The 17,241-nt window shown below is 45.0% G+C and overlaps 2 protein-coding genes and 1 long non-coding RNA gene across 7 annotated transcripts in view; 1 reads left to right on the top strand and 2 right to left on the bottom strand.

The window, feature by feature from the left end:
• Nucleotides 1-67: 67 nt before the first annotated feature.
• LOC139612798 (gonadotropin-releasing hormone II receptor-like) lies at nt 68-5,608 on the bottom strand. 2 transcript variants are annotated; one of them, XM_071468801.1, is made up of 3 exons: nt 5,069-5,608; nt 1,401-1,602; nt 68-1,294 (listed from the first exon to the last, which is right to left on the bottom strand). In XM_071468801.1, the coding sequence occupies exons 1-3, from the start codon at nt 5,606-5,608 to the stop codon at nt 891-893; spliced, it is 1,146 nt and encodes a 381-aa protein (XP_071324902.1). In that variant the 3' UTR covers nt 68-890. The 2 variants fall into 2 exon arrangements, with proteins under 2 accessions (XP_071324902.1, XP_071324903.1); XM_071468802.1 differs by having other exon boundaries at nt 68-1,291.
• LOC139612806 (uncharacterized) lies at nt 5,522-11,988 on the top strand. 2 transcript variants are annotated; one of them, XR_011686650.1, is made up of 6 exons: nt 5,522-5,653; nt 8,090-8,451; nt 9,990-10,135; nt 10,274-10,467; nt 10,832-10,921; nt 11,032-11,988. It is a non-coding gene; the product is annotated as an uncharacterized lncRNA (long non-coding RNA). The 2 variants fall into 2 exon arrangements; XR_011686649.1 differs by having other exon boundaries at nt 8,090-10,135.
• LOC139612794 (tetratricopeptide repeat protein 24) overlaps nt 11,989-17,241 on the bottom strand; it is a 6,269-nt gene continuing 1,016 nt past the window's right edge. The window contains exons 2-14 of one of the 3 annotated variants that reach the window (XM_071468796.1): nt 16,416-16,650; nt 15,728-16,021; nt 15,436-15,637; nt 15,145-15,351; nt 14,786-14,914; nt 14,587-14,708; nt 14,036-14,116; nt 13,847-13,917; nt 13,496-13,548; nt 13,184-13,289; nt 12,960-12,988; nt 12,686-12,725; nt 11,989-12,567 (exon numbers count right to left, since the gene is read on the bottom strand). In XM_071468796.1, coding sequence (XP_071324897.1) covers nt 12,456-12,567; nt 12,686-12,725; nt 12,960-12,988; nt 13,184-13,289; nt 13,496-13,548; nt 13,847-13,917; nt 14,036-14,116; nt 14,587-14,708; nt 14,786-14,914; nt 15,145-15,351; nt 15,436-15,637; nt 15,728-16,021; nt 16,416-16,622 — 1,653 coding nt within the window. In that variant the 5' untranslated portion in view covers nt 16,623-16,650 and the 3' untranslated portion in view covers nt 11,989-12,455. The remainder of the gene's footprint in view (nt 12,568-12,685; nt 12,726-12,959; nt 12,989-13,183; nt 13,290-13,495; nt 13,549-13,846; nt 13,918-14,035; nt 14,117-14,586; nt 14,709-14,785; nt 14,915-15,144; nt 15,352-15,435; nt 15,638-15,727; nt 16,022-16,415; nt 16,651-17,241) is intronic. The other 2 variants (XM_071468798.1, XM_071468797.1) reach the window with 2 other exon arrangements.

Genomic DNA, 17,241 nt, shown 5'->3' with positions numbered 1-17,241 from the left:
TTGATGGGATGAACCTGCTGTTTCTGTCTGTTCCTCTGATGAGTTGACACATGAAACCAAATAAAAGTGAAGTAGAAAACAGAGTCTGCTCCTTCTTTATTCTTCATGATCAAACAGCTGATCATTGTTTTCAGGTCATCATTTCTTCAGTCTTTTAAGAGCTGATGAGTTTTCAGCTCGTTAACTGTGACGACAGATTTACAGACGCTGGCAACAAAAAGGTCAAAAATATCTTGATCATATTTAATCGTTTCATTTTTCATTGATTAATGACAATTGACTGATTGATCAGCTGATGTGTTTATTTCCTCAGCTGCTGGTGTGGTCTCTTTGAAAACCACAGAGGAGGTTCTCCTCATGACCTCCTCATCCTCAGTCCGTCATCTCTGATTCTTTCATTTGTCCAAAAACACAAACATGAAACCAGCTGAGACTAGGCTGGATGATGATGGGACATGATGATGTCATGAATGATGTCATGACTATATATTCATCAGTGTATTATGTAATTTATTTACTAGTGATTCCACAGCAGTTTTCCTCAATCACTGACCAAACACGGTTAAGACAGGGGTCTGGTCTTGACCTGATCTGCCGTGTTTTAGAGTTCAGATGAGCTGATTCATGGTGTGACTGTAAATAAAACTGATGATTGAAGTAATGAGGGGTGGGGGCTTCAGTTCAGAGACATCAGACTTTATTCAGTCTGATTAAACACGACTGACAAACACCTCAAGTTTTAAACTGACACAAGAAAAAACACAACAACCTAAAGCCTGTATTTAAATATTAACAGAACTCCTACGGATCTCAAGGTGTGACCTCCTCCACATCTTCATCTGTGCTGATTGCTAAGTGTTTGTATAGCCCTGGCCTCTGACTGGTCAGTGTCAGTCTCCTTCCTGCTTGTTCTGGGCGGGGTCTGACTCACGCTCCCCACTGTGAGGACCCTGTCTGGCGGACAGTCGGTCTGGAGATCGTGGCGAGGCATCAGCGCCTCTCATCGTCCGGCGGCAGCAGGCAGCCAGGTCGGCCCTGAAGGAGGGTGTGTAAAAACCATAGATGACGGGGTCGCAGCAGGTGTTCAAGTTCCCGAACACAAAGAGGGCGTGGTGAACGTACTCAGGTGTGACATGTAGCATGTCAGGCTGGAACCAGTACCAGATCCCAAGCAGGTAGTATGGAGTCCAGCACACCACGAAGGATAGCACAATGACCACCGTCATCTTCAGAGTCTTCATCCGGGCCTTCGGGATGATGTCAGTGCCACTGCGACGCAGGTACAACTCACCTACTGAGAGAGGGAGGGACTACATTAGTGATGTCACACTGTCAGTGATGTCATGCCAGTGATGCAGAGGTGAGGGACAGTGTACAGGCACGTTACAGGTGTATGTTACCTTTCTCCCTCAGGTGTTGCTGGTGGATGTGCACCAGTATCTGACTGTAGCAGCAGCTCATCACCAGCAGGGGAACGACGTAAAGTGTGGTGAAGTGAAACATGTTGTAAAACGTTTCCTGCCAGCGGCGGCTGAAGCTGCCATGAGTCGCACACTGAGTAAAATCTACACCCTCCACTCTGATCGCCCTGAAGATAAGCACCTGGAGACAGACAGAGGCAGACAGGTGAGAGAGAGAGACTGAGGACTGTCTCATTGCTACCTGAGCACAGGTGAGGTTTGGCTTCAGTCAGGCTGAGAGGTCGTCAGAGATCACACTGACGACCTGTGGAGCGACACACATGACCACACTCATCATTTGTTAGCAGACTCCAGCAGGCAGGTGTTTGATGTTCAGGTGGACGTGGTGAAATATTCTCTGTATTAAAACATCTGTTCTCCAGCTGCAGCCTCAGATCTCTGCACCAACTGAACTGAACCAGTCACTGTGACACAACACACACTGAACAACACATCACATCCAGGTGTGAGCATCAGGTTTCCTCTGGTCTGAGAAGGTGTTGAATAAATCACCTGAAGCAGCTGCAGAGCAGAATGACAGGTGTAATGGGAAATTTTGGTATAACTCATGTGTGCCTATTCAAAACTGTGTAACCAATGACTGTGTGGATAGTTCTAATGAAGTTTTTGAACCTAACCTTTGTACATCCTTTATGTTTGTGTGAAAGACCTCTGTGTGAACTGATGAAGAACACATGTAGACAATATATATGGATGTCTTTGCCCTTCTTGTTGTGATAAGTGTGTTGTTCATACATTGCATTGGGGGAGAGGCAAGCAGGTGAAGACTCAGCACAGAGACAATCGAGAGTATCGCATTCTGTCTTTTTCCCATGAGAGAGAGTATCGTATTTTGTCTTTGTGGAATGTGTTTTGGAACTATAAGACTGTGGCCCTGGGAAACATCTTCAGGCCACTCACTCACTGACTGTACTGCTGTTCGGTTGTGTTTGTGTGACTCCATTCATGAATGTTTATTAAACTCAAGAAAGACAGCTGACGCGTGAAGATCTTCTTTTTCAATTATTGAACAAGGTAAAACATTTTTGCCACCACAGAGGTTAGTGACATCACAGGTCTGAACCTATCACCTCTGGTATGAATGAATGAAGTGAAGGATTCAAGTCAGTCTGTTCAGTATGTGTTTGTGCTGCCCGACTCAGTCAAACTAATGTCTGTTTGTTTCAGCTGTTTTCCAGCTTGTAGCTTCTTAGCATTACTAGCATTCCTAATAGAAACCAAGGGGAGCAGTTAGCTTGAGCTAACAGCAGGAGGTTTTGCACATTTAATCTCTCCACCAGAAACCAGAACATTCCTGCAGGGATTTACTGTTCAGGTTTTACCTGACAGAGGGTTCACTGCAGGAGCTGGATTGAGAACTTTCACCTGGACCAAAGAAAACAGCTCAACCTTAGACTATGATTATGATCATGTGTGAAGAGCTGGTCTTTATCTCCAGCCGAGGTCTTCATCACATCATCTTCAGTTTCATATGAACTCCACTTCATCCTTTGGCTCAGAAGATTATCATCTAATGAATATTAATGTGGATTGAAAGGAAGCGTCACTGAAAATATTCAGCAGCTCAGAAATTCATCTCATAAACAACCAATCAGTACAGATAATTAAAACACACCATGAGAAACGTGTCCTGTGATTGGTCAGAGAGGAGACTCAGGTGTTACAACATCGGATGCAAATAAATGCAAATGCAAATAAATCAAGTGTTTCATACAGTGTTTCCTTCACTGTTTCCATCAGTGTTTCCTACAGTGTTTTCTGTTTCCTACACTGTTTCCTACACTGTTTCCATCAGTGTTACCTACAGTGTTTCCTGTTTCCTTCAGTGTTTCCTACAGTGTTTCCTTCATTGTTTCCTACAGTGTTTAACTCAGTGTTTCCTAGTGTTTCTTGTTTCCTACAGTGTTTCCTTCAGTGTTTCCTACAGTGTTTCCTACAGTGTGTCCTTCAGTGTTTACTACAGTGTTTCCTCCATTGTTTCCTACAGTGTTTCCTGTTTCCTACGGTGTTTCCTACAGTGTTTTCTTCAGTGTTTTCTTCAGTATTTCCTTCAGTGTTTCCTGTTTCCTACAGTGTTTCTTGTTTCCTACAGTGTTTCCTTCAGTGTTTCCTACAGTGCTTCTTGTTTCCTACAGTGTTTTCTTCAGTGTTTCCTAGTGTTTCCTTCATTGTTTCCTACAGTGTTTCCTGTTTCCTACAGTGTTTCCTACAGTGTTTCTGTCTGTTTTCTTCAGTGTTTCCTTCAGTGTTTCCTAGTGTTTCTTGTTTCCTACAGTGTTTCCTTCAGTGTTTACTACAGTGTTTTCTTCAGTGTTTCCTTCATTGTTTCCTACAGTGTTTCCTGTTTCCTACAGTGTTTCCTACAGTGTTTCTGTCTGTTTTCTTCAGTGTTTCCTTCAGTGTTTCCTAGTGTTTCTTGTTTCCTACAGTGTTTCCTTCAGTGTTTACTACAGTGTTTTCTTCAGTGTTTCCTTCATTGTTTCCTACAGTGTTTCCTGTTTCCTACAGTGTTTTTATGTTTCCTACAGTGTTTCCTTCAGTGTTTCCTAGTGTTTTGTTGTTTCCTACAGTGTTTCCTTCAGTGTTTACTACAGTGTTTCCTACAGTGTTTCCTTCAGTGTTTACTACAGTGTTTCCTACAGTGTTTCCTTCATTGTTTCCTACAGTGTTTCCTGTTTCCTACGGTGTTTCCTACAGTGTTTTCTTCAGTATTTTCTTCAGTATTTCCTTCAGTGTTTCCTGTTTCCTACAGTGTTTTCTTCAGTGTTTCCTACAGTGTTTCCTTCATTGTTTCCTACAGTGTTTCCTGTTTCCTACGGTGTTTCCTACAGTGTTTTCTTCAGTGTTTCCTTCAGTGTTTCCAACAGTGTTTCTTGTTTCCTACAGTGTTTTCTTCAGTGTTTCCTACAGTGTTTCCTTCATTGTTTCCTACAGTGTTTCCTGTTTCCTACAGTGTTTCCTACAGTGTTTCCTTCATTGTTTCCTACAGTGTTTCCTGTTTCCTACAGTGTTTCCAACAGTGTTTCTTGTTTCCTACAGTGTTTTCTTCAGTGTTTCCTACAGTGTTTCCTTCATTGTTTCCTACAGTGTTTCCTGTTTCCTACGGTGTTTCCTACAGTGTTTTCTTCAGTGTTTCCTTCAGTGTTTCCAACAGTGTTTCTTGTTTCCTACAGTGTTTCCTACAGTGTTTCCTGTTTCCTACAGTGTTTCCTACAGTGTTTGTTGTTTCCTACAGTGTTTCCTTCAGTGTTTCCTACAGTGTTTGTTTCCTACAGTGTTTCCTTCAGTGTTTCCTACAGTGTTTCCTGTTTCCTACAGTGTTTCCTACAGTGTTTGTTGTTTCCTACAGTGTTTCCTTCAGTGTTTCCAACAGTGTTTGTTTCCTACAGTGTTTCCTTCAGTGTTTCCTTCATTGTTTCCTACAGTGTTTCCTGTTTCCTACAGTGTTTCCTACAGTGTTTTCTTCAGTGCTTCCTACAGTGTTTCTTGTTTCCTACAGTGTTTCCTGTCCTACTCTTAGGGTTCGTTTGTATTTAGTCATAGTTTCCATGAAACTCTGCTGCCGTGTTACCTGTGCTGATATCTACCTGCGGTGATGCGAGCAGCAGGCTGAGGCTCCAGGCCAGCAGCAGCATGCGTCGGTTCCGGCGGTGCGCTCTCAGAGCGTCCAGCGGATGCAGGATGGCGTGCCGGCGGTCGAGGCTGATGACGACGAGGATGAAGGCGGAGGCGTGCATGGCGAACAGCTTCAGGAAGCAGAGCAGTTTACAGAGCGCGTCCCCGCCGTACCACTGCACCGTCACATTCCACACCGCGTCCAGAGGCATCACCACAAACGTCATCATCAGGTCGGCCGACGCCAGGCTCAGCATCAGCGGCCGCAAGTGAGACGCCAGACGACGGCCACGTCCAAGCCACACGCTAACCAATAGGGCCAGGTTACTGCAGGCCGCGAACAGGAAAAGGACTGAGGTGGCTCCAACACGGAACTGAGCAGCCCGGGTGAAACTGGGAGCCTCCCAGTAGGAGAGAGGGGGGTACTGGGAGGTGTTGGGAAGGGGCAGAACTGCGGAGCTGGTGGGTGGAGCCAGTGATGACAACCTGATGATGGACCGGTTCCCTGACATCCTGCAGAGAAGGAGAGGGGAGGTCAGGCTGGACTCCAGACTGAGGTTTGATCATTGAGTCTGATATGTTTATTAAATGTATTGTTGATCGTTCTTCCTGCAGGAACTTCCTCAATGACAAACACCAGGTGTGAACATGTAGGTCTTTAAAGGGTTCCTGCAGTGACGGACGCTGCTGTCCATCAGACATCCTGGACACATGAACTCAGCTCTGAAATAACACAAACATTTACTGTTTGTGACATTTAAACAGTAGAAAACCTGGTGTGTGACTCCATAGCTCTGTTCATGAGTGTGTGGAGTTTCAAGGTTCAACCCCCTGAGTGGTCATGACCCTCAGGTTGAGAACCACACCAGCAGACACAGAGCAAGTTGTCTCACACAGAAACACCTGCTGCCCTGTGATTGGACGCCTGCAGTCTATCTACCTGCTAACCATCCATCAGGTCTTATTGTGATGGTGACTTCCTTTCTGTCTGTGCTGATTAAAGATCAGCGATAAGAGTTACGTTAAAGCACAAAGACTCTGTGGAGAACCTGAGAGGTTACCATGGTAACTGATTCACATCGACCAATAGGGGGTCAGCTGACAGTGACTCAGACCAGGACCTTAAGTCAGACCTTGCCACAGAGTTCGTCATCATCATCATCGTCATCATCCTCACCAGTTAGTTATTAATGTCAGCAGGATGTAAAGATCAGCATCATTGATGTCACATCCCGCAAAAATGTTACCTCTCAGTATTTCTACACTGTTGTACTGGTATTAGTACTTCAAAGTAAAAGACCTGAGTAGTTCCTCCACATAACATTTCTAATGTTTCTTATTGTGTCATCTTGTCACATTGTGTTGTTGTATAAAATTGTGTAGTTATATTTATGTTGTATGGTTTGTAAACCACAGTGAACTGAATACAACAAAACACCATCCATATTAATAATTCAATTTCAATTCAGTTTTATTTGTATCGTGCCAAATCATAATCTACATTATCTTGAGGCACTTTACAGGGTCAGGTTGAGACCTTGCTTTGTTACAGAGAAAAACCCAACAGTTCCCACAAAGAGCAGCACAGGGGGGAGACCTTGACCGGTTGGGTTTAGGAGGAGATGATGTGATATTGATTATTCTCACACACACACACACACACACACACACACACAGGTCAGGTTATAGTACAGAGCATCTGCAGTTATTTTTGGCAGCAGGATCTGTGTGTGTGTGTGTGTGTGTTCATGATGTCACCTTGGTAACCTCCACCTCTCTCTGCAGATCAGAAATGTACAGAGCTGCAGGCCCCTCCTCCTGCATCTGATTGGCTCAAATGTGTCAAGGAAAACTAATCAAATTGATGTTGAACCTCCAACTAACCTCCAGATAAACTCCAGCGAACCATTCCTGTATTGACCTGGACCCCTGCAGGTGCACTAACAGCTCAGTCATCTGCTCAGGCTCAGCTTCCTCTCAGACCAGATCCAGGTCTCTGCAGCACTGAGAGTCTTCAGCTGGACTGAACCTTGTCTGTTCCTGAACCAGTTTCACATGTTCAGTTTAACTCAACACTTCATTAACTGAGAGGCTGAATTCAGGGTAAAAGGTCCCTGACAAAGTCCACCTTGTATAGAAGGACAGTTAAATCCTGAACCTGCACTGACACAGACAGAAAACTGACATTAGAGGAAGACGTGAAACAGGATCAGACTGGTCCTTTCACCTGGACCGACCCTGTTCTCATCCACTAAACAGCAAACATCTGACAATGACCCTACATTTGGACTGCCTGTAAGCTAAGCTAAGATAGTTGATTCCCCTGTTTCCAGTCTTTGTGCTAAGCTAAGCTACCCAGCTGGAGATTCATGTCTTCACCTAAACTTTGATTGTTCACATCTTTTGACTCCATCAGTAAAAAGTATTTTAATGCCCTGACATCACAGTGACATCACAGAAACAGGAAACAGTCTCATATTTTTACCTCTCCACTCTAATGAGTCCAGAAACAGGGATCAGGACTGTAAACTGATCCTGGTTTCCATTGTTCTTGCTCAGGGATTAGAGATTAAAGTTCTTGTCATGTAGAACTGTTTTAATGTGATGTTGGACTGTTAAACTGAACATCTGCATGATGATCAGATGATGTTCTGCACTGCAAAAAATAAATAAAGTAATAGAATATCTATCTATATACGTTAGTAATATATATTACAATCTTATAATATTTAATAATAGAAAACCTTGGTGCCTCCTCACAGATGATTTCTGTTTCCTGTAGAGGTTAAATCTCAATCTTCAAAGAAAATTGAATAAAGGTTGAGAAAAAAAGTCATAAAACCAGTTTATTTAATAAAAATTGACTGTGCTGCTTTTTATTGTCCAACATTTAAAAAACTGCAGCTTCAACTGAAAATACTGTAAACTCAAACAAACAGGCATTTATTGTGAAAGGATAAGGTTTTTTTACCTGAATCTTTTCTCCTCCTCAGGTCAGAACCTTCTGTTCTTCTCCTCTGTTCCTCATATTCTCTCCTCACTCCGACTGCAGCACACAGAGAACCAGAACCTGGAGAACCTGCAGAGCCTAGATCAGTTCAGGATCCTGTCTACAGCCGCAACAGCTCTGATCTGAACCACTGAGGAAACCAAAGAGGACTGCCGCACAGAGGAGGAGGAGCTCTGTGTGTGTGTGTGTGTGTGTGTGTGTGAGCGTGTGAGTGTGTGAGTGTGTGGGTGGAGCTGCTTCATCAGCAGAATCAGCCTGTAATGAATTACACATCAGTCTGAGTGTTTCGACTGAAAACATCTGGATCCACAGCAGGAAGTTTAAATCTGACGTGTTGTTGTACAGGTATGTTGTTGTAAAGATGTGTAATTGGCCCAAAACACCTCAGAGATACACTATGTGATAATATACTGACTCTGGATGACATCACCTTGGCCTCCAGTGCTACAGTCAGAAACCTTGGTGTCATTTTTGACCAGGACTTGTCCTTTACTTCACATATAAAGCAAGTCTCTAGGACAGCCTTCTTCCACCTGCGCAATATTGCTAAAATCAGACCCATTCTGTGTCTAAAGGAAGCTGAAAAACTAGTTCATGCATTTGTTACCTCAAGACTGGACTACTGTAACTCTTTATTGTCAGGATGTCCCAAAAATGCAGTAAAAAGCCTCCAACTGATCCAAAACACTGCAGCACGAGTACTGACAGGAACTAGGAAACGAGATCACATCTCTCCTGTGTTAGCCTCTCTGCATTGGCTCCCTGTAAAATCCAGGATAGAATTTAAAATCCTCCTCCTCACCTACAAAGCCATCAATGGTCAGGCACCATCGTACCTTGGAGAGCTTATAGTTCCCTATTTTCCCAATAGGACACTTCGCTCTCTAAATGCAGGTCAACTTGTGGTTCCCAGAGTTTGTAAGAGTAGAATGGGGGGCAGAGCCTTCAGCTATCAGGCTCCTCTCCTGTGGAACCAGCTCCCAGTGAGGGTTCGGGAGGCAGACACCCTCTCTACCTTTAAGATCAGGCTTAAAACTGTCTTGTTTAGTAAAGCTTATAGTTAGGGCTGGCTCGGGTATGTCCTGACCCATCCCTTAGTTATGCTGCTATAGAGCTAGACTGCTGGGGGATTCCCATGATTCACTGGGCGCTCTTGCTCTCTCTCTCTCTCTCTCTCTCTCTCGATTACTTTATGCCATTAACTTTTTTGTTTTTTTTTCCTCTCCCCCATAGTTTGTGCTTCTCCCCTCTCTCCCTCTCTCTGGAGCAGCAGGATCCAGATACACCACTACTCATCATTACTATTAACCACTGTTATCTGTCATTATTATTGATAACACCATGACCTATATAGCTGTTCCTGGTCTCTCTCTCTCTCTCTCTCTCTCTCTCTCTTTTCTTCTCTCTCCTCCCCCCACCCCCCTTTTTTTATCTCCTCCTAAACCCAACCGGTCGAGGCAGACGGCTGTCCACCCTGAGCCCAGTTCTGTTGGAGGTTTCTTCCTGTTAAAGGGAGTTTTTCCTCCCCCCTGTCACCAAGCGCTTGCTCGTTGTGGGAACTGTTGGGTTTTTCTCTGTAACAAAGTAAGGTCTGGACCTGACCCTGTAAAGTGCCTTGAGATAATGTATATTATGATTTGGCGCTATACAAATAAAATTTAATTGAATCGAATTGTACAGGTGTTTTGTTGTACAGTTGTGTTGTACAGATGTGTTGTTACACAGATGTGTTGTTACACAGTTATGTTGTACAATTGTGTTGTACAGGTGTGTTGTTGTACAGGTGTGTTGTCTGAGTTCCACTGTACTGAGACAACAAACGATTGGTAACTACTCAGTTAACAACCCAAGTGTCCTAACTAACTCCAGGACTCACCCACCAGCCTCCACCCACTCCATTGTCTGTTCTCCTCACACTGAGACTCCTACACCTCTGACCTGGAACCCTTCGATGGGGATTTGGATGAGTGACAAGGTTTTCTACTGCTCCCTGGTTTTCCATCAACCCTTCCCATCTGATCAGTCTCAGGTATGTTCTGATTTGGGGTTGATAAGGGGCAGAGCTCTGGAAAGTGTTTGTTGATGGATTAAAGAACCAGCTAAACGATGAATTAGCCTCTCAAGATGATCCCACTAACCTGTCCTCCCTTGTCTCCCTTGCTGTCAGGTTAGAGAATTGCCTGCAGGAACGTTGCTAGTAAAGAGCTGGCCCTTCTCCATTATCTCCAGTCCCCCCCCCCCCCCCCCCCCTTCTCGCAAGAACTTCTTCCCCTGGTTTCATCACTAGGCGTCCCCCTTTGATAGGAGGTCCCGAGGAGGAACCCAAGCAACTGAGTCTCACCAGAAGACGTGCGGATAATGGTGAGTCAGACTATTACGGCCCCATTTAGAACCTTGCCTGACACTCCCAATCACATCTCATGTCCACTGTTCCCACCACTTTGGTCTGGTTTTACATTTGACACCATCTCAGACCCTTTTTGGTGTGAGGTCACCCTCAACTAAAACAACACATTCTCCAGACTGATGGGATGTCTGGAGTTCTGTCATTCAACTTGCCTGCAGCCTGAGTTGTTTCCTGCAGAGGGCGCAGTCCATCCACCAAGAACCAGTCAAAACCTCCAGATGGGACTGCTGTTCCCTCTGTATACTGTGATCTAGGGTTCAGTAAAGATCTAGCTCTTTCCTTCCTCCTCATATGACTGTGTAATTGATCTTCTCCCAGGTGCTGTCCTGCCTACAAGCAGCCCCCACAACCTATCACATCCCGAATGTGAGGCCATGGAAAAGTACATCATAGACTCTTCGGCTGAAGGTATAGTCTGCCCGTCTTCTTCTCCTTTTGGTGCCGACTAATTCATTTTGGCTAAAAAGACAGTTACTTGTATAGATTTCTGTTGAACCCTGTTCTGTTGACTTCCACAGCGCCTGCCATCTGCTACATATCAGAAAGGGAGAGGAATGGAAAACAGCATTTTCTGCTGGTCCACTTTGAGTACCTGGTCATGCCATTGGGCTCAACCAAAACCCTTGTCAATGATGGGCTGAGAGACTTAGTACCATGTACCTTGATTAATTGCTCATCTTTTTAAAAACAGGATTAACACATTTCTCATGTCCACCAAGTTCTCCAGAGGCTTTGGGAAAATAAATTGTAGATCAATGTTGAAAATTGCACTCCAGCACAGTGAGGTTCCTGGGTGACATCCTGGAGAGTGGCAGGTGAAGTCAGATCCATAAAAGATCAAAGCTGTATGGCCTCAACCCACCTCTTGGACAGCTTCAGCAATTCCTGGGCTCACCAACTTCACTGGCAGTTCATCCAGGACTTCAGCAGGTAGTGACACAGCTCTCCAGACTCACCTCTTCCTCAGATCCTTTTTGCTAGACTCCTGAGGCAGAGTTGGCGTTCATCAAGTTCCCCCCTCTCCAGTTGATCTGTGTTAGATTGATCCGACACTGGGCTGGGGGCTGTACTGTCAAAACGTTCAGGTCTAGAACAAACACTTCAACCCTGCTCCACCGTTTGGCTCCTGCAGAATTCACCCCAAATGAGGTTTTACAAGCTCCAGCTCAAGAACCTGCACATAGTCTGCCCAGGCTCCGCTGATTATGGTTCAGTCACATGCTCAGTCACCTGCTCAGTCACCTGTCCTGTTCTCCAGCCCAGCTTCCGAAACTTCTTTACAAAATTTTACAGTAAACACCTTTAACTTGTTGTGTCTGAGTTCTAGTTTTGGGTCTGAAAACTTTACTGAGTTGTAACAGTGTGTTTTTTGAAGCAGCATCATTGTGATGTCTTCAGTTGTCTTGTTGTATTTTCATTGTGTTTTCATGCTTTTGTGTTTTCATGCTGCCAAATGAAGAACTCAGTTTTTTATAGACAGATTTTCCTTTTTTGACTTTATCTGAAGTTCATCTCCACATTTCATTCAGCTGTACTCAGGTACAGGTACAACAAAAACTGAAAGACAAGGGTTCACACAGCCATAAAATCACTGACATAAACTAAAACTTACTACAGTCAAGATTATAAACATATACTGTACATTCATATTAGCTCATAGACGTGATCACACCTGTACAGGTGTGTATGGTATCAGTTCTTTTTATCAACAGAATAAACAAACAGTCTCTCTCAAGTGGATCGGACCTGAGTCTAATTATCACCTGGACGTCTCCTGACCTGAGACAAATTAAAGCAACACTGTTTCCTTTTGATGACCACGTTTCCATGGAAACCACAGACCAATCCCACAGATCATCAATATGTAATCAATATATGATCAAGGACAACATCATCTGCAGGGGAGTCAGAATCCAAACTGATGTGGACTTCCTCTCTGAGTCTACATCAGTAAACAGAACCGAGACCTCCACCTGCCCACAGGGGGAGTTGCCTCTCTGATGTCACCTGGACTGGTGGGTGGGGCCTCAGTCTCCCGAACCAATGAGGTTTCACTGCAAGACAACAATGGCCAATCAAGACACAGATCACGACTGTTGAGTTGTTTGAATGTCTTTTGTTTGAGTCTTTCATAAATAGTTTGTCGTGCTTTGATTGAGAGGTGTCAGTTACCTGTCTGTGGCAGGGTTCTCTCTGTCTGACCACAGCTCACCTGAAAACACACACAGGTATGTCATGAACTCCACCTGTGGTCACATTCAATGGTAAGTCTTTAGAGTTACATTATTGGAACAGTTCGCCTGAGTTCTCACGTTCTCCTGTTCCTTAACATGTCAAATTATTGATAACAGAGATCAATCACTTTGAGGTCAAAAGTTTTTGTGAATCAAACATGAATCATTCAGCTCATTAGTCAAGGTGTCCACGAGGTGACCAGGTGACTCACTTTGCTGCAGCTGGTCTGACTGGTACGAACTGGAAACAGAGACACAAACGTTCATGTTAACAACTGTTCGTTAAAAGGAAATAGGTTCTCAACCTGTGGCTCAGGGCCTAGTTGAGGTCACTGTACCTATAGATCAGATTTATTGATTACTGATCAATATGTTCTTGATAGAATAAAAGTACATCAGCTGGACAAACTTCCTCAACTTGACATTTTCCTGTTACCTGTACAGTCCAGGTGCCATGCTCATGTATTTGGGTCCTTCAGTGTCTTTCTGCCCTGCTGACCCACAATGGTCTACTGCTTCCTGTCTCCCTGTGCCCTCTGCTCCTGTTCACATACTGATGGTTAGTGTTTGATCCAACACAAAATTATATGTTGTTACCATGACAACACAGCTTGTGCTTGTTGTTCTTATTGTGTCAACAGATATTAGAAAATAATTCTAACTTACTTCTTATTATTGTTTTTCTGTCACTGGGACTCATTTCACAGTGTCAGTATCACTGTATTTACCAGTAACAGGTGAAACTCACCTGGTCCCTCCCCCCTCTGCTCCCTGCCTGGACTCTGTGTCATGTCAGATGTCCTGTGAGGAAGGTGAGAACGTCACACACGTGTCAAATGATGTTTATGCTCAGGTGAGTCACATCATGTTAGTCTCAAAGGAGTTTTAAATCGAAAGCAACTGGACTTGGTTATTTGTCTAGGAAGACGTTTCACCTCTCATCCAAGAGGCTTCATCAGTTCTTTCTCGCACCTGACCAGGCTGGGACTTAAAACTCCTTTGAGATACTATGACCTGGACAAATGAGAATATTCACAGGCCCATATCATGTTAGTGTTGTTGGTGACTGGAGACAAAGCAAGAGCTGATTGGTTGCTACCTGGCACACTGTTCATCTGGTGATCTATGTGGGTGTGGCCTGACTGGGCCTGGTCCTAGTGGGTGTGGTTTCTTCATTGAAAAAACAGTCAGAGGTAAATAAAGACAACATCAAATGTTTGCGTGAGGTGTGACATGGTGTTGTGGTCAGTCAGAGGTGTGATGCAGTGGTGTGGTCATATGACCAGACCTGCGGGGTGACGGTCAGACTCTGATGCAGTGCTGCTGTCAGCCGCTCCACCAATCGATCCCGAATACTTCCAGAACTGTCCTGAGAACACACAACACAACATGTAAAAACATCAAGACTTTTATATCTGACAAGTGAAAGAGGATGAAGTGTTCTGTGATTGGTTAGTGATGTTGGTGATGTAAGCTATGGTGTAACACATGATTTGCTGAAGTTGTTGGATAAAGAAATGGAAGAGCTTGTAAATGGACCTTGAATAAAGATGATTTTGTTCTCTGTTAAGTTCAAGTCTCCAGGTCTGATCTAAAGTACTTTATTTGAAGGTCAAACTGAAGGTAAGCTCACCTGAAATGTCATAATAATCCCTCAGTGAACAGGAAGTGGGTCTGTGAACTTGGATTTGGTTTTCTAACCTTTTGGTTTTTTTACAACCTGTCTGATGCTCTGACTGCTCCTGGTTCTGGTCTTAGTCACAGTGTTCACAGATATCTGACATTAGCTGACAGAACTGTGAACAGGTGAGGGAGAGCATACAGGCGTGTTGTTGTTACCTTGCAGTGAGACAGAGTGCTCAGAGCCTGTTTGTAGAGCTGAATAGCTTTATGCTGCTTCCTCTGCTTCAGGTAACACTCTGCTAATGACTCACACACCTGAACCTGAGCCAGGTGGTCCTCTGCAGACACACAGACAGGTAGAGGTAGGTACAGTCTGATAAACATGACCGAACAGTAGTGAGGTCACTGATGTTACCGGTGTCTCTGAATCCCTGCAGAGCGTGGATGAAGCTCTCTGCTGCCTCCTCTTCATCACCCAGCTGACTGCAGGCAAACGCCAGGTTACTGAAACACTGAGCCTGGTTGCCACGGCAACCTAGAGAGCCTGCGCGCTCACACACACACACACTTTATATTATCCTGAATGTATTAAATTATAAATATTAGATTGACTTTTTTGCTCATGTTGAAAGTTGATAAATCTGTGTGACAGTGACAGATGACTGATGGGTGTGACAGGTGTGACAGGTGACTGAAGTGTGACAGGTGTGACAGGTGACTGAACTGTGACAGACGACTGACAGGTGTGACAGGTGCACAGTGTGTGTGTCTGACCGTAGAGTCCAGCAGCCAGCCTGTGGTAGCCCACAGCAGATGTGAACTGGCCCACAGAGTTCAGAGCAGCTCCCAGGTTGTGCAGCACCTTGGCCAGCAGGGGGGGCCACTGAGCTGCAGGGCCCAGAGCCTGCTGGAAACACTGCACTGCCTCTTGGAAACATCTGAGCCAGCAGTAAGACACGCCCACAGACAGGTACAGCTCACCTGCACCACAGCAGCAGGTAGACATATTAACCAGTTGATTAATCAGTGAATCAGTCAGGAGATCTGTTTAATAAAGGTGATTACCCAGAGTCCTCGGGTCAGTGATGCTGTCCATCAAACTCAGACAATCTGTCAGCACGCCGATGATGTCATCATTGCTGAACTGATTTGATTGGATCATGTAATTTCCCGCCTCTTTTAAAGCGGAAGCTGCAGAATCCAACATGGCTGCCACTCTGTAACTCTCTGCTGCCCGCAGGAAACCCTGAACTGCCAGAGACCAGTCCTAAAACACACACACACACCTGTCACCTGACATATCTGACACCACCTGTTCCAGCTCTGGTCCAGATTCTGTCCGGGTCCTGGTTCTGACCTGTGTTCTGCTGTAGCAGCGGCTCATCTCCATGCAGGCATCTGCCTCGCTGCCTCCGTCTCCCTGCGACCTGTACAGCTGAGCAGCCTGCAGGAAGTGGGCAGCAGCCTCCTGGCTCTGCCCCAGTGCATTGTGGGCCAGTGCGAGGTTGAACTGGAGGTCTGGGAGCCGGTTAGCCTTCGGGCCGGGCTGAACCTGCCGCAGGAAGTCCAGACCTTTCTGAGGTCTTCCCACCTCCACGTAGGCTGCCCCCAGGTTGAAGGAACAGGCTCGGAGGACCCGGGAGTCCTGCAGCTGAGGGGGAGCAGAGCATGATGGGAAATGTATAACATTACATATGATAATGGGAGTTTTATGACTCGTAGAATTAGTGAAGTGAATTTTATTTATATTGGAGCAATTCAACAGAGGAGGTCCAGACCTTAAAGCCACTAATACTAATACTACTAGTATTACCTATTACTAATACTAATACTACTAGTATTACTTCTACCACTGTTCTCTGGATTCTCATCAGAGGGAGACCATCACACTGGAGAACCCATCAATGACATCATCAGTTTCATCATCTATGTGAAAACCCTGCTGTTACATAATGTCTGACAGTCACCTGATGATGTCATCGGATTCCTGTTTTCTCACGTTGGCCGTCCCACCTGTTTGTGACCTCTGACCTCAGCTGTCTCACCTGTCCTGCAGCCTTCAGTGCGTCTTTAAAGCAGCTCAGAGCATGCTCAGTCCGTCCCTCCTGCAGAGCTTGATGACCAGCAGATGTTAACTCCTCAATGTCCACCGACTGAACCTCAGACACCACTGAAGCTTTCATCCACACCTCCCGCTCCCTGCTCTTCACCTTCCCCTGCTTCTCACCTGGTGTGGAAGCATCAGATGCCATGATGGATCTGCAAGAGAAATCGCCTGGACTGACATACAGACACACGCAGACATTAAAACAAACCTCCTGAAAGATGCAGCCAACAGCCAATATTCTATCAATCGTCACCCTCATCGAGTCAGCTTCATAATTTCACCTGAATCTGAAGATTTAAATTTAATATGAAGTGATTTTACTTCATTTCATTAGAACTTGAAATATGAAACAGAGCAGCTGTTTGCAGCTGTTGACGTGTTTTTACCTGGTTAAAGACTAAATGTTTGATGTGTTTGTCGGTAATTGGAAGGTGAACCTGCAGCTGACACTACCCTCTGCTGGACACATGACACACAACATGTCTGACTGTGAGACCTCAACATGAATTCACGCTCCTCAGAGGACATTACTGAGTAAACTGTTGTTGCCAACAGCAGGAATTCATTCCCACCTGTGAGTTAGCAGGTGTGGGACAGAGACAGTGCACAGGTTCAGGTGATGAATGAAAACACTGAGGAGGATTCACCAGGTAGAAACAAAGAAAACTCCTCTGCAGAGAACACTCCGGCCTTCTGAGCTGTGCTCATATGTTCCACCTGAACGATCCAAACACCTGAGCCTCAGGTGGGCTCGCTCTCGCTGT

The sequence above is a fragment of the Trachinotus anak genome, unplaced genomic scaffold (genome assembly GCF_046630095.1).
Source record: "Trachinotus anak isolate AG129_WGS33_773 ecotype Australia unplaced genomic scaffold, CSIRO_AGI_Tana_v1 ptg000032l, whole genome shotgun sequence".
Taxonomy (NCBI): domain Eukaryota; kingdom Metazoa; phylum Chordata; class Actinopteri; order Carangiformes; family Carangidae; genus Trachinotus; species Trachinotus anak.
Note: the sequence above shows the minus strand (reverse complement) of the source record. Positions and strands in the feature narration are given on the sequence as shown.